Source organism: Falco cherrug, chromosome Z (genome assembly GCF_023634085.1).
Source record: "Falco cherrug isolate bFalChe1 chromosome Z, bFalChe1.pri, whole genome shotgun sequence".
In the NCBI taxonomy this organism is placed as follows: domain Eukaryota; kingdom Metazoa; phylum Chordata; class Aves; order Falconiformes; family Falconidae; genus Falco; species Falco cherrug.
The window spans coordinates 56,972,057-56,985,990 of record NC_073720.1 but is presented as its reverse complement, the minus strand read 5'-3'; the positions used below and the strand labels follow the sequence as shown (position 1 = coordinate 56,985,990).

The following is a 13,934-nucleotide window of genomic DNA, read 5'->3' as shown; positions in this document are numbered from 1 at the left end:
AAGGACTTAGCAATTAGTACATCTGTCATGTTAGCAATAAGGGTCCTTGGACGTTTCCCAACTTTTAGATAAACATAAGTACATTATCCTATAGGTAAGTGGTACATCATTCATCATTCAGAGTTATGTGAAAATTGCTGACTTATAGAGCAAAGGTAGGAGCAGTTAAAGGAAAACTTTTAGTTCCATGTTCCTGAGTTCCTCCTTTACAGTGAGGAGATGACAGATGTAAATTTTCTTCCTGAATGCATGTGAGTGTATCAATGTGTGTACCTTTTCTTAAATAATTGCATCCTTACTTTAGGGTTAGCATCTCTCATACTAGGATTTAATCTGAATTACTGCTTATGTGGAAGAGGGTCATAGGTAATCCTATGAAACTGATTACACATTTAAGTTAATTTCTAATAGCCAAGGCTTGCTTAATGTGTCTGAGTTGGGGAAAAGGAAGGCTTCATTACATCTTTTGGATTTTTTTAATCCCTTAGTGTAATGGTCTCCAAAATTTTTGTTTGCACAGATAAAAAAATATTTGAGCACACACCTCCGATGTATGTATGTATGTATAGTTCATGTGTAAATTATATACGTGTGGTGCTTTACTAATACCTATCTTATAAAACAGACATAAACCCTAGAAATTTTAAAAGGATGAGATAAAGATGAAATAATATTTGAAAATATTTTACATTGTTAATGCCAAAAAACCTTTTTGCACTCCCTAAAAAATAGTGAATATTCTTATCTGTTAAAATCTTGGTTTAACACTTTTAACACACCAGTGATACACTGGTTTGAAGGTATGATTCTAAGTTTAGTTTATTGTGGTACTTGGTTTTAATGGCTGGTGTAGCTGAAAAAGATACCTCGCAAAGATAACGTGGATCCAAATGGGAGAATTGCGTTGTTGACTGCACATACAAAATCATATTAATTTTTTGCAATCCCATCAGCTAATGATACAGAGGTTGTTCTCAAAATTTGACTAGTAAGTTTCCCTCTGCTCTAGTGTCAGTTCATGCAAAATAATCAGAAGAGGTTGCAGGTTTAGGTTTTTAACGAATGGGTTCAAAATGCACTGAAACTTGTTGGAAGATTTTTAAACAGGTTAGAAATTTCCGTCTCAAACTTTTTAAGTGTACAGATATGACAGCTTTTATAGGTGACATCCATGGGTTTTGGCAATAAATTCATATAACGATGGAAACCTTTCCAAACATCTGTTCTCAGAATCTATCTCCATAGTATGAGTATCTGTTCGAAAGCAGTTGCTTTCTCACTGTTCAAATGTCACCTTCACCTAGTTCAAATGTCACCTTCCTTCCCTTCATAGGGAGGGGTACACTAAGTGTGTATACTTTTTCAAAAATGTCAGCTAGGTAGCATACCACCGGTGACCACTTGTTTCATAGAAAAGGTCAGCAAATTTTTTTAAACAAACAAATACCACTAGAAACTAATCTTCAAGGTCAGCAGTACTAAACAGTGGACTGAAGATAACGCTAATACTGTGAATGCAAGCAAACAACAAGAAAATAAGCAGAGTTGACACTTGTCCTACTCCTGTACAAGCTCTTAGTCAGCCACACTGCAAGGTAAAAAGCAACAATAATCTAATTGCATCTGACAAGAAGTTGGACCCCAGATATTTGGAATTATCAAATACATATATTTGAAATATGTATTTACATTCACTTTTGTTAACAATTAACCTTGCCTTAAGTGTAAACTGTGCCCGAAGATATTAGCTAACAATAGTATGAAGCCATCACAGGGCATGCCACATGGCATGGAGAATGTAGTTCTTGGTGCTATAAAAATGGCTAAGAATGCATGGAAGACAGCCATGACAAACTGAAGTGCATTTCCTTGTCAGCAAACAGGGCTGAGGGATGCATAGAAAACATCAGTGAAGAATTGAAGAAACAAGTATTAGAACAAATCCTTGTCCTGTAGCCAGTGAACAGGAGAGTTCTTAACAATTCAGTAGAAATGAAGTTAGATCTTTTAATCTTACCTATTTTTTTGTATACACTGTAATTGCATCAAGACCTTTGGGAGTCTGTGGTGCACATGAGGAAGTATATAGGCAGAAACTCTAGTGTAATGTCACCTATCTGTATTAATTTGCATGATCAAAGTTGAAATTAAGCTCTGCTCAACATAGACTAGTCATGTGTGCTTGGACTTCTGTAGTGCTTTTTACTAATTTCAAACTTCTTTTAAGCATGTATGAATACTGCCATAGCATTGTCAGATTTCAAAATGGTTTAGCAAGCCCTTGATGTTTTCCTAGTTTTAAAACTACTTGCTGCTACTCAGTTTGTCTTTTCCCATTTCCTTGTGATGATTAAACACTGTGAGGTAAGACAGCTTAGTAAGACATTGATGCTGTGGCCTTTTCATAAGTTCTTCCCCGCCCGCCCCCCCCCCCCCCGGTTTTCTGTCTCTGTGTACCAGTTAGCTGTTAGTCTATGGTAGTAGTCCTGCATTGTCCTTTGGACATGGTATCATTAGGACAGCCCTAAATCACTTGTGGTGAACATTTATTATTTATTTATTCTTTCTTCTTGCTTCTTGTAATTTCCTTTCTTTCTCTTCCCATCCTTTACCTTCTACCTGCAGGTTTGTTTTGTAGTCTTTCATTTGTTAGTAACGTGGTTGAATAGTGTCTTTAAGATTTTTATTCTTGTCAGATGTTACCGTTATTTGATATGCAGTTGGATTAACTGCTCTTCTCCAACTCAAGCCAGTCTGTGAGAAGCAGAGTTTATGAAATAGCTCTTAATTTACTGGTCCTGCTCATAAGCCTAATGGGAATTTATTCCCAGACTCCCAACTTTATCGCAAGTTAGTTGGCAAGATAAGGAGACTGTGTTTTGCCTGAATGGTGAATGCTGTATGATCCACATCTGTTGATAGGTTGGTATTACTTAATGGAGAACTTAAATCATAGCTAGCTGATCTATTCATAAAGGAAAAGATTTGGAATGAGTTGGGTTTTTTGCATCCAACTCCAGAGCAACTAGCATTATCCACTAGACTGTTTTTTTTTCCTGTCTTAGTCCTTTTGGTTTTGAACTTAACACTTTATTCTTGTGTTGAAGAAGATCAAACTGCCTAGAATTTCCCATCAACTCTGAGTCTAACTGACATGATTTTTGCTTACTTATCTAAGGAGATTGGAATTTTGGGGTTTTTTTTACCTTTGGTCTCTCCAGGTTTTATCCTGTAGCTAGTTTACATGTTTCTCCTAACGTTGGCAAGTTGTTAGACCAAGATGCCTTATTCCAGTGTCAGCTTCTCCATGCTACCTTAGAAAAGAGGTGCTGTGTTTTGGTTGCCTCTGGCTGTATGTGCCATTGAACCTATGGTTAGCATTTTATTAGCGTGTATAAAATATTTTACTCCTTTATAGAAAGCTAACTTAATTTCCACCCTTATGGCTTAGTGTTCTACATCTTTTTTTAGATTTGGTAATCGAGATTATTACTGCCCTCTTTGAGGAAGCCTCATCCTGGATGGAATTATTTAATTCCTTTCCCCCGCCTCCAAGGCTATATAGGATTTACACATTTTTGGTGGCTTTTTGTCACTGGGACTTGTCTGGCTGGTATTTACATGCCTCAAGATTTCTCCATGATAAATTTCCTTCTATTTCTCTTCATTTATAGTTAGTGTTGACCTCCACAGTCCCCCTGACATTTACTTACACCACTTTGCTATGCTGAGAAGTGTGGTTGTTTTATAATGATCTGATTTACCCAGCATTAAAGGTAAGGTAATGTTTGTGTACAATAGCACTATTACAAATAAAATATTTTTGGAAGCTCGTCATGGAGTGCCCTTAATTTCTGGTAAACAGTTTAAAGTCTGGTCGTGTTCTGTAGCGGGTCCTCTGCTTTATTTGGCAGGTGAAGTTAGTGCTATAGCATCATGCCTGAAGTAAGCTTTTGATGACAGAAATAGGAAGTCTGGGAGCAGCCTTGTTGCTTCCCTGTTTTCCTCTCAGCAGGTGCAAGGAAACCCCTTCAGACCAAGGGTTCTTCTTTGGTCTGAAGACAGTTTGTCTGAAGACAAACCAACCTTCACCATGGTTGCCTGTATCTCTCTCTTTCAAGAAAGTCAACAGTTGCAGATGGCTGATTGAGGTGCAGTCTACAGGAGTCTGTTTATTAATTGCTTCATTTCTTCTTCACTGGTGCAGCTTTGCTGGCTTTAGCAAAAACTAGAGGAGCTACTTTGCTTCCTTTGTGGTTTTGAAATGTTGTCAATTAAGTATGTTCTACAGCAGAGGATGATAAATTGGCCTTCTCCCCCTGCGCCTCCACCTCCAGCTGACTGTCAGCCAGATGAATTGTGCTGGCTGAGATCAGCTGGGTTTTGATACCAGCTTTTGGTTTTATCATTTTTGATTCTGGCTTCATGTTTACTCTGTAAGTGTTTGCAGTCAATATGTACATAATTTGAAATTATTTTGCTCTGTGGTGGTATAATTATGACGTTTTAATCGTGACGTCTTTTAAACGTGGTAGTATTAACCTAATGAGGAATGTTTTAAAGTTTTAATTCTGCCACTTCTTGAAGTTGGTGTAGAAACCCAAATGTTTTTAAGTTTTCTGAATGGTCAAAAAATGAATATTTTATTTTTTAATTATTGTCTTTCTAAGTATGTTAAATCTGTCATAACATGAGTATACAGCTAGAATAATCTGGCAGCTCAAGTATATGCCAAGGAAGATGCCTTGGCACAAGTTATGCCACCAGCGACAAAGTTATCAGTGACACACCAGGGACAGCAGTTGTCTGTATGATGAATTTTGCTGCTTTATTTTAAGAGAAAAACAGAGTCTGCATAGCTGTTTATTTATTTCTTTAGAGTTACGTGCTTTGAAGTGGTTTTGGTTGGGTTTTTTTAAGGAGTACTGGTCTATAAAGATCGTTTTCAGTCTTGTATTTTGGTTGGACAGGTCTTTGTGGAGTAGACTTAACAGTTAACACGTGTGTGTGTGTGTACGTACAGGGTTTGATGGAGCTAAACAAACATTATGAGGTAGAAAGTTTGCATGGGTAAGAAACATTTTTATCACTTTTATTTCCCTTGCTTGACTTCTTAGTATAAATTTGAATGTTCCTGCTTTATCTTGTTTTTTAAAGCTTCATAAAGAGTATCTGATAATTCCTTGTTTATTTTTAACATTATTAATCTCAGCTTAAGTGACTGCATCCATTTGTCTGGTCTGACTTAACCATTGAATTATAGGTGAAATCTAAGGCAGCTTTTTTTTTTTAATCTGTTACCTTGGCAGTTGTGTAATATCTTACTAACTTCTCATTGCAGCCGATCAGATGACGATTCCGGGTCAGCATCAGGTTCTGGATCTGGTTCAAGCTCTGGAAGCAGTAGTGACAGAAGCAGCAGCCAGTCAGGCAGCAGTGACTCTGACTCTGGTTCAGAGTCAGGCACTCAGTCAGAATCAGAGTCTGACACATCTAGAGAGAAGAAACAAATTCAAGCTAAACCACCAAAAGTTGATGGATCTGAGGTAAACAAAATATATAAATGAACCCTTCGTGGGGGAAAAAATATTAGAACAATCTTTCTGTGCAGTTAGTTTCAAGAACAGTTTTCATTTAAAACCCCCAAAAAATAGTTAGTGAAGTGTTTTTAATTAGATTTTAACTTGCTTGGCTTAGTGAATGCATGTGCTTAGGTGTTTTAAACATGGAGCTAAGTTTATCACGGGTAAGTGCTTGAACTGACGCTTACAAAATCCTAACATTTGTAAGTATTTTGAGTTAAATGCTTACCTAAATTGCATTGTGCAGAAGCATACACTAATTTACTGAAACTTCTGGAAGACAAAAAGCACACATAGTGTTTTTATTTCCGAAATTCAACTTTTTATGTTGTTTCTCTAATGCTTAATTTCAATAAATGTATCAATAAATGATCGTGTAAAATTTCAAGCTTACATACAGTTGGCTTCTTTTGTCAGTAAATCAGCTAAAATCAGGAAAAAGTGATGTTTAGAAATCTGTTATATCCAGTAGGCCAAAATTACCTGCACTCTCCTGTGTTGCATGAATTTAGCTGGAGTGGCAGACCATTTTTATGGAAGTGTGCTGTTTCAGCTAGGGTAGAGTTAATTTTCTTCTTAGTGGCTGGTGCAGTGCTGTGCTTTGGATTTGTTGATAACACACTGATGTTTTTACTTTTTGCTAGGTGATGTTTATACCAAGTCCAGGACTTTTTAGTTTCTCAGGCCCTGCCAGCGAGAGGGCTGGAGGGGCACGGGAAATTGGGAGGGGACACAGCCAGGACAGCTGACCTGAACTGGCCAAAAGGGATATTCCATACCATGGGACGTCATGCTCAGTATATAAACTGGGGGGGTGGGGGTGGGGTGGGGCGGCGGGGAGTTGGCTGTGGCCTGCCGATTGCTGCCCAGGAACTGTCTGGGTACTGATCAGTGGGTGGTGAGCAACTGTATTGTGCAGCACTTGTTTTCTTTTCTCTCTTCCCTTTGAATTTCATTCCTGTCCCCTTCTCCCTCCTTTTGATTATAATTGTTATTAAGATTATTGTTGTTTTTATTTTATTTCAATTATTTAATTGCTCTTATCTCAACCCTCGAGTTTCACATTCCTTCCTGATTGTCTTCCCCATCCCTCTGAGGGGGCAGGGAGTGAGTGAGCGACTGTGTGTTTCTTAGTTACTGGCTGGGGTTAAACCACAAAGTTAGTCATACATTAGTTACCACAAAAATTGAAGATCATTAAGGAATCTCTGCTATATTTTTGTTCATGTACTTCAGTATTACTGTATGAAACAAAAACATACCAGCACGGTGGTCTGATTGGGTTTATCTGGGTCAGTTTAAAAATCTACTTCATAAATGTTTTACCTTAACAATACCTGCTGTTGTTAAACATGATGTAGAAATTGTCATGGTAATTATTATATAACATTCTGTTCTGCAGAAATCTTAAAAAGCTATCTGATATTAGTGCATGCAGTATTGATTTGTAGTGATAATTTAATTGATAAAATCAATATCAGTGATGCTAACTCAGGAAAAGTAAATATGTAGTAAATTTGAGACACTTCCACTATGTTAACTGACCCTTGCATCACTATTCCTGTTTAGTTCTGGAAGTCTAGTCCAAGTATACTTGCTGTGCAAAGATCGGCAGTACTGAAGAAACAACAGCAACAACAAAAGACAGCCTCATCAGACAGTGGTTCAGAAGAGGTGAATAACATAATTTAGACTTAAGATGTGAATATGCTCTTCTCATTGGCTCATATGTTAGAATAAAATGATGCACAGCCAGGTTGCATTGCCTAAGTGTGTAAAGTCGGTGTTTAGTCTATAAAATTAACGTCAAATAACTGACATTTTTGTATGAAAAGTAAAAATAACTTTAGTTACTTATCTTCAAGTGAGTTGTGCCAAAATTGTAGCACCCTCAGGTATGTGATATTTTTAGGTAGATACTCTGTGAGGTATGGACAAAATTTTCAAGCCACACAGTACTGACTTACATTGTATTTTTGGCTTCTTCAGTTTGGTAAAGACAGTTAAAAATGCTATTAAGATTTTTTTAACTTGTTTCTGTATAAAGGTAGCTGCTGTGGTTTTCAAAAATCCTGTGTGGAGCAGAAAACTACATTTTTGCAGATTTGTAACAGTTACTACAAAAGAATTTTCATGGTTTAAGAATGGCATGTGTATTTTAGGTATTTTAAAACCTGAATTACAGACTAAGGAAATGTTGACTTTGTGCAGTAGGAAGATCTTTTAAGGACACTAGTGACTATGAAATGGATTTTATTTATAAAGCAGTTTGGGTTTTTTTCCCATTACAAAATCTGTGTAGCGTAGTCATACTCCTTTGGTTGGATTTCTGATTTTTGTCTTGTTTAGCAGTTCATCATTAAAACTTAAACACTGAGGTTAATCACTTATCATTAAAACATTAATTTACAGCTGTTGTTTAAGTACTGCTTCTGAAAGATTTTTTCAGCATAAAACTTAATCTAAATTTAAACTTAATCCCAATGAGATTGGTTTTAGGAAATCTAATTTTAAGAGGGTTTTTTCTTTGAGCACAGAGAAAGAAGAAACATTCTATTCTCAAAATTTTCTTAAACTGGTGTTTAAATGTGAAAGCATATGGAAGGTGAGAAAGCCCCTGAGGGTGGGATATTTTATTAGGATATTGATAGAACCATCACCTTGATTAACTTGGCACAACTTAAATCATGATTGTTTTTATGTAGGCACAATGGCGTTTTTTTAAGACTTTTTTTGTGATGTTCTCTAGAGCTGTGCTAGCACAATGTATTCATAGATGAATAAATACAAAAACAACAGCAGTATTTATCTCATTCTGCATTAACAGCTACATTGTGGGGGATGAAGAGGGTAAAACATGAGCAATATGCCTCCAATTTGAAAGTGGGAGCTGATTTATCTTTTTAGTGTAAGAAGTACTTCATTCTTTTTGTGATAATGAATTGTTGGGTTTTTTTCATCACCTTCAGGACTCATCAAGTAGTGAAGATTCTCCAGATGACTCATCCAGTGAAACCAAGAAGAAAAAACATAAAGAGTAAGATATTTTCCCAAGTAATACCACAAAATTTTTTCATCATAGTGACATATGCTTATAATATGTGCTTCATTTCTCCAGATATGAAAAGTTCAAGTTCCTTTTTAATTCATCTTGATCTCGTATTCCTAATTTTTGAAATGTGTTGGGATGTTTAAAATAAACTCTCAAAGGAACACCTATATCATTAATTTCTGAGCAAAAGTCTGCAGTATTGTTCAAAAACATTCATCATAAATTCATAGAATGGTTTGGGTTGGAAGGGACACCTTTCACTAGACCAGGTTGCTCAAACAGCCCCATCCAATCTGACCTCCAGCACTTCCAGGGATGGGGTATCCACAACTTCTCTGGGCAACCTGTTCCAGTGCCTCACAACCTTTACAGTAAAGAATTTTTTCCTAATGTCTAATCTAAATCTACCCTCTTAATTTAAAACTATTACCTGTTGTCCTGTTGCTAGAGGCTCTACTAAAAAGTCATCGGTGTTTTTATTTTTAAAAGACTTCGTTGCAGTTTATTTTTGAGCTGAAGGCCCTCCCTAAAAGTTCTTGTAGAAATTGGAAACCATTTAAGTAGGTTGTCGTACAACAAATTTAAATCAGAATCCCTTAGATAATGCCAAATTATTTTGGGTGGGGTTTTTTTGCTTTTTTTCCCCCCTTGGACATAGTAATTAACTTTATTTACTAACAAAGAACTGCAAATAAACTCCTTCTAAATGATAAAAAGGTTTGTGAGAAGGATTATATGTTATTATTGTGGCAGTGAGAGTCAGTGACTAGTGTTTTTGTGAGTGGTGTGTAGAAATTGATCAGTTCTATCATTCATTTTTTCCAAGTTCATGAATCACCTCCAGTGTTCAGGGTTGTCAATATATCTTAAAGAAATGGTAGATAAAAAAAAAGAAAAAGGTGGGGGTGCAAAAGAAAAAAGTGCCATGCAAAGTGGTACTTTGCTAGCAATGAGCTGTTAATCAGAGTCTTTTGTTAAGAATTCGATTGCATCTAATAGCATACTCCATTACAGGAAGATATTTAAGTTTAGGAATCCATAACCAAAGTACTTCATATATCCAGTGCATGAATTTTTGTCCTATGGCTCTTCGGAACAAGTATGTCTGCAGTTGTTACCTGACATGCAATTCAGAGATTGCTCAATATGTAACTTGGTACATGATCAAGCCTTAGAGGCTGGTGCTTTATATCTGTTTTTCATAATTCCAAATTAATACAGGTGATGGATTTATGTTAGTATTTTTTTAATTTACTGTTTGCAGAAGAATTGTATTAGTAAGATGTTCTGTACCATTCACCACGTGCTGTCTGTATGATAGATACATGTATGTTAGTTTTGGATGACTGGAACAATGGAAATGTCGTTTCCTCCATGACCCAATGTCCTGAAAGACAGAAAAGAGAGAAGAAGAGAGGAATCAAAGCAATGTTTCCTAGACCTTCTGATTGTAAATTTAAGGAATAGATTTCTTGGTAATATTCCAGCTTTGAATATTACTACTGCTCTGGTGCCTTGGTCACCCAGACCTAAACCTGGTGTTAGTATAAAGACTTACAGATGTTTCAGTAACGCATACCGGACTTACTTTTTTCCCTTTCTTTTTTGTGAAGCTATTAAGTTTGCCTATATAAAGTCAGAGTTTGAGGCAAGATACTGTTCATCAGTGGTTACATCTTTCCTGTTGCAAAGTAGAAGATCTCAGTGAAGCAGGAACAAGGAGATCCTGCTGCTCAGTCACAAGTGTCTTACTCATAGTACCTTGCCTGGTTGTGAAACACTGATTTTGGAGCTTAGTGGGAGGGAGCTGTTGGGAGCCAGTGCCACTCACAGGTTGCTGTAACTCAAGTTTTTCTGGACGTTTGTCAAATCTGCGTCTATTGTTTTTTGTTTCCTATGCCAAAGTTGCTGGCTCTTCACATGGGCCACAGGGACTATAGGCATTAGACAACATGGGTCTCTCCGGAATATAACATGACAGGGCTTTATGATATGATCATGTGTAAGTTCTGATAAATATGTATCTTTCAAGTTAGACTTGTTAAATGCTTTGGTTTCTTAATGTCCTATTAACTGATTTCTTCATGCTGAAATTTAAATAGCAATCCAGGTTTTTGGGGTTTTTTTTGATTTGAAATCTACCTCTTGATAACAGAAAACTTTGTCCAACTCCCTTTGAAGCCATTGGGCATTTTTATTTATCTGTTATTCATTGATGACAGTTTTCTGTATCATCAACTGAAATAACTTTTACAAGATTTTTATTTCTGTGAATGTTGAAATCACAGCAGATATGCTGTGGATGAATAGCTGATTTGGAAACAAACAACAATGTACATTACTCTTTTGTCTTTCAATATGTACAGTGAAGACTGGCAAATGTCGGGATCAGGGTCAGTATCGGGAACTGGTTCCGATTCTGAATCAGAGGAAGATAGGGACAAAAGCAGTTGTGAAGAGAGTGAATCTGACTATGAGCCAAAAAACAAGGTCAAAAGCCGTAAACCTCCAAGCAGGTAAGAAGTCATGCATTTGGATCCTCTGGTACTATTTCTAATAAGCAATTGAGTATTTACTATCACTATATATGTGATTGAAAATATCAATGCTTATTAAAAAGAATAGTTTTTTTTAAAGCTACATAAGGTGTTAATTTAGTGATGCTTTCTCGTGAATACCTTTTCCTGTCTGCTTTAACTGAAAGTGGAGTAACTGAGCATTCATGAAATATGTATTCAGAAAGCAATACAGAAGATATAGTTGTCCCTGTTGAAACATCATTGTTGTGTCATACTTGTTGTGTCTTAAAGAATTAAGCCAAAAAGTGGGAAAAAGAATGCAGGACCAAAAAAGAGGCAACTTGATTCATCAGAGGATGATGAGGAGGAAGAGGAGGAGGAGGATGATGATGATGATGATGATGATGATTATGATAAGAGGGGAGCTCGTCGCCAGGCAACAGTCAATATTAGTTACAAAGAAGCTGAAGAAACCAAGACAGATTCTGATGATTTGCTGGAAGTTTGTGGAGAAGATGTCCCACAACCTGAAGAAGATGAATTTGAAACTATAGAGAAGTTCATGGATAGTCGAGTTGGCCGAAAAGGAGGTTCTTTTTTTTAATTTTTCTTTTTTTTTGTGTGTGTGTGTGTGTTCTTAAGATCCTGGAGTGCATTATAGTGCAATATCAGCAAATGTTCTCAGCTGTAGGTAACCTGTGAGGTTTATAAAGAGCAATACTTCTAAAGTTACCAAAAAGTCATCTTGTTTCATCTTTCATATTAATAAGGATGTTCCTTTCTAAAGTCCCTTCTAAGTGTTGTAAAGTAGAATGTAGAATTGCATACCCAAGTAGAAAATAAAAATTAAGTGGAAGATAGATCTGTATTGCATAAATGCATACCATATTGTTATGGCACTGTTTGCACAGATTAGTGATACTTTATAGGTATAAAATACAGTGGAGTGGAGAAGGTGGACTAGATAGGAGAGCTGACTAGTAACCTGAACCTTGAAAGATGGTGGTGTCAAGGCTGGACCACTGAGATTATGATTTCAGTTACTGCTTTACAGATTGTCTCAGACAGTGCAATGACTACAAAATGCATTTAACATTTCAGTGGTGCATTTGCATGTGAACTCTTAAAAGTAGTTTGTGAATAGCGGTAGGCATGTTGTATTTCCAGTAGCAATGGGATGCAGTGTCTAGCAGTTCTGCTTATGTGTTTGAGTCTGCAAATGAAGATTCTAATGAGAAAAATAAACACACTTAAAAAAACCCACCCAAACGGTATGCCCCTTGCACTTCAGAGCTACCCTTCCTCATTATTTATACCTAATGTCTAAACATTCTGACCCATCTCAGAACTTGTGCTCTTCTTCCTCTCAACTTTCTTCTCCATGCTGTCCTGAATTCTAGTGTATCCTGCTCCAATACGTAGTGTGTTGTGGTCAGAGTCTTTGGAACTGAGCTTCCTGCCCAGATGATGTTGTTTTTGCTGTTGCCGCTCTCAGTGGCTTTATCTGCCCCCAGCAGCTTGCTGGGCTCATTTTCTTACCTGGCTGTCCTCACAGAAATGAGCCTGTTTCCCACTGCTAGTATGCTTCAGCTGTGATACAGGCTGCACTTAATTAACTTTTTTTCTGGTTAATATAACAAAGGCAGAAAAAGTAGTAAAACATGTATAGGAAGAAATATATTTGTAGTATCCCTAGTAGTAAGTTATTGATGTGTCAAGACTGACCAAGCATAATGTCAGATGTCTCTTGTATGCTCAGAGATGAGAGTAATGCAACAGAAGACAACAAGCAGCATTAGTGGATCATTTACTGGTGAAGACTTTAAAAACTAGAAATGCAACCAGAGTTCTCATGTGGAAGGATAAGATCTTGTAGGTTAGGTGCAGAAGCTTTGGTTGCTTTTTCTCATTGTCTTTTAACTACTTATGCATGTGTTAACATATCTACATAACTGCTCAAATAAGAGTAATGACAAGAGATCTGTAGACAGTAGTCGAAAGTAGCAGTAATTGCTTTCTACACTACATTTCTTACTGGTTAACTTCCAACAATGCACACTTAATTAAGGCTTACGATGTCGTTTCTTTCTCAGCCACGGGTGCTGCAACCACCATCTATGCAGTTGAGGCAGATGGTGACCCAAATGCTGGGTTTGAAAAGTCAAAGGAGCCAGGAGAAATACAGTATCTTATTAAATGGAAAGGTTGGTCACATATCCATAACACTTGGGAAACTGAGGAAACTCTGAAGCAACAAAATGTTAAAGGAATGAAGAAGCTGGACAACTATAAGAAAAAGGATCAGGAAACAAAACGATGGTGAATATTTTTATGTAGACTTCCATGATACTTAGTTTGTAACAATGTAGGTGTTCTGTTGTGTTTCTGAGACCTGTTACCTGTTTTTGAGGGCATAATTTCAAGCCTCTACGCAACAGTAAGACAAAAGCTTTAAAAGTTGAAGCTTCCTTAAATTGTTCATCTAAGATAATCGTCTGAACCTGAGTTTAGTGTGTGTTATAAATGGAGTTTTGTCAAGATGTGTAGTGTTTAAATAATAAATTTTACCTTTTACTAATTTTGTTGTTACAGTTTGATCAGAGTTCTTCAGGAACTGCTGCAGAGGTGAATGTTTTCTTGATGCATTAGCCATTTGAGATTACTTTGAAGAATTCAGTTTTCTTGGCTTAAACCTGAGGTTCAAGCCTGAGAACAAAAACCTGAAGAAACATACATTTTAAAGTCACCTTTTCAGTGTTCAGTTTTATTAGTATGTTTAGT

At 36.7% G+C, this 13,934-nt stretch overlaps 1 protein-coding gene across 7 annotated transcripts in view; it reads left to right on the top strand.

Annotated features, from left to right (window-relative positions):
- Positions 1–13,934, top strand: part of CHD1 (chromodomain helicase DNA binding protein 1) — a 61,001-nt gene that overhangs the window by 11,432 nt on the left and 35,635 nt on the right. For all 7 annotated transcript variants that reach the window (XM_055699870.1, XM_055699867.1, XM_055699864.1 and 4 more), the window contains 6 exons: positions 5,342–5,546; positions 7,152–7,256; positions 8,552–8,619; positions 11,001–11,150; positions 11,445–11,743; positions 13,247–13,472. In XM_055699870.1, coding sequence (XP_055555845.1) covers positions 5,342–5,546; positions 7,152–7,256; positions 8,552–8,619; positions 11,001–11,150; positions 11,445–11,743; positions 13,247–13,472 — 1,053 coding nt within the window. The remainder of the gene's footprint in view (positions 1–5,341; positions 5,547–7,151; positions 7,257–8,551; positions 8,620–11,000; positions 11,151–11,444; positions 11,744–13,246; positions 13,473–13,934) is intronic.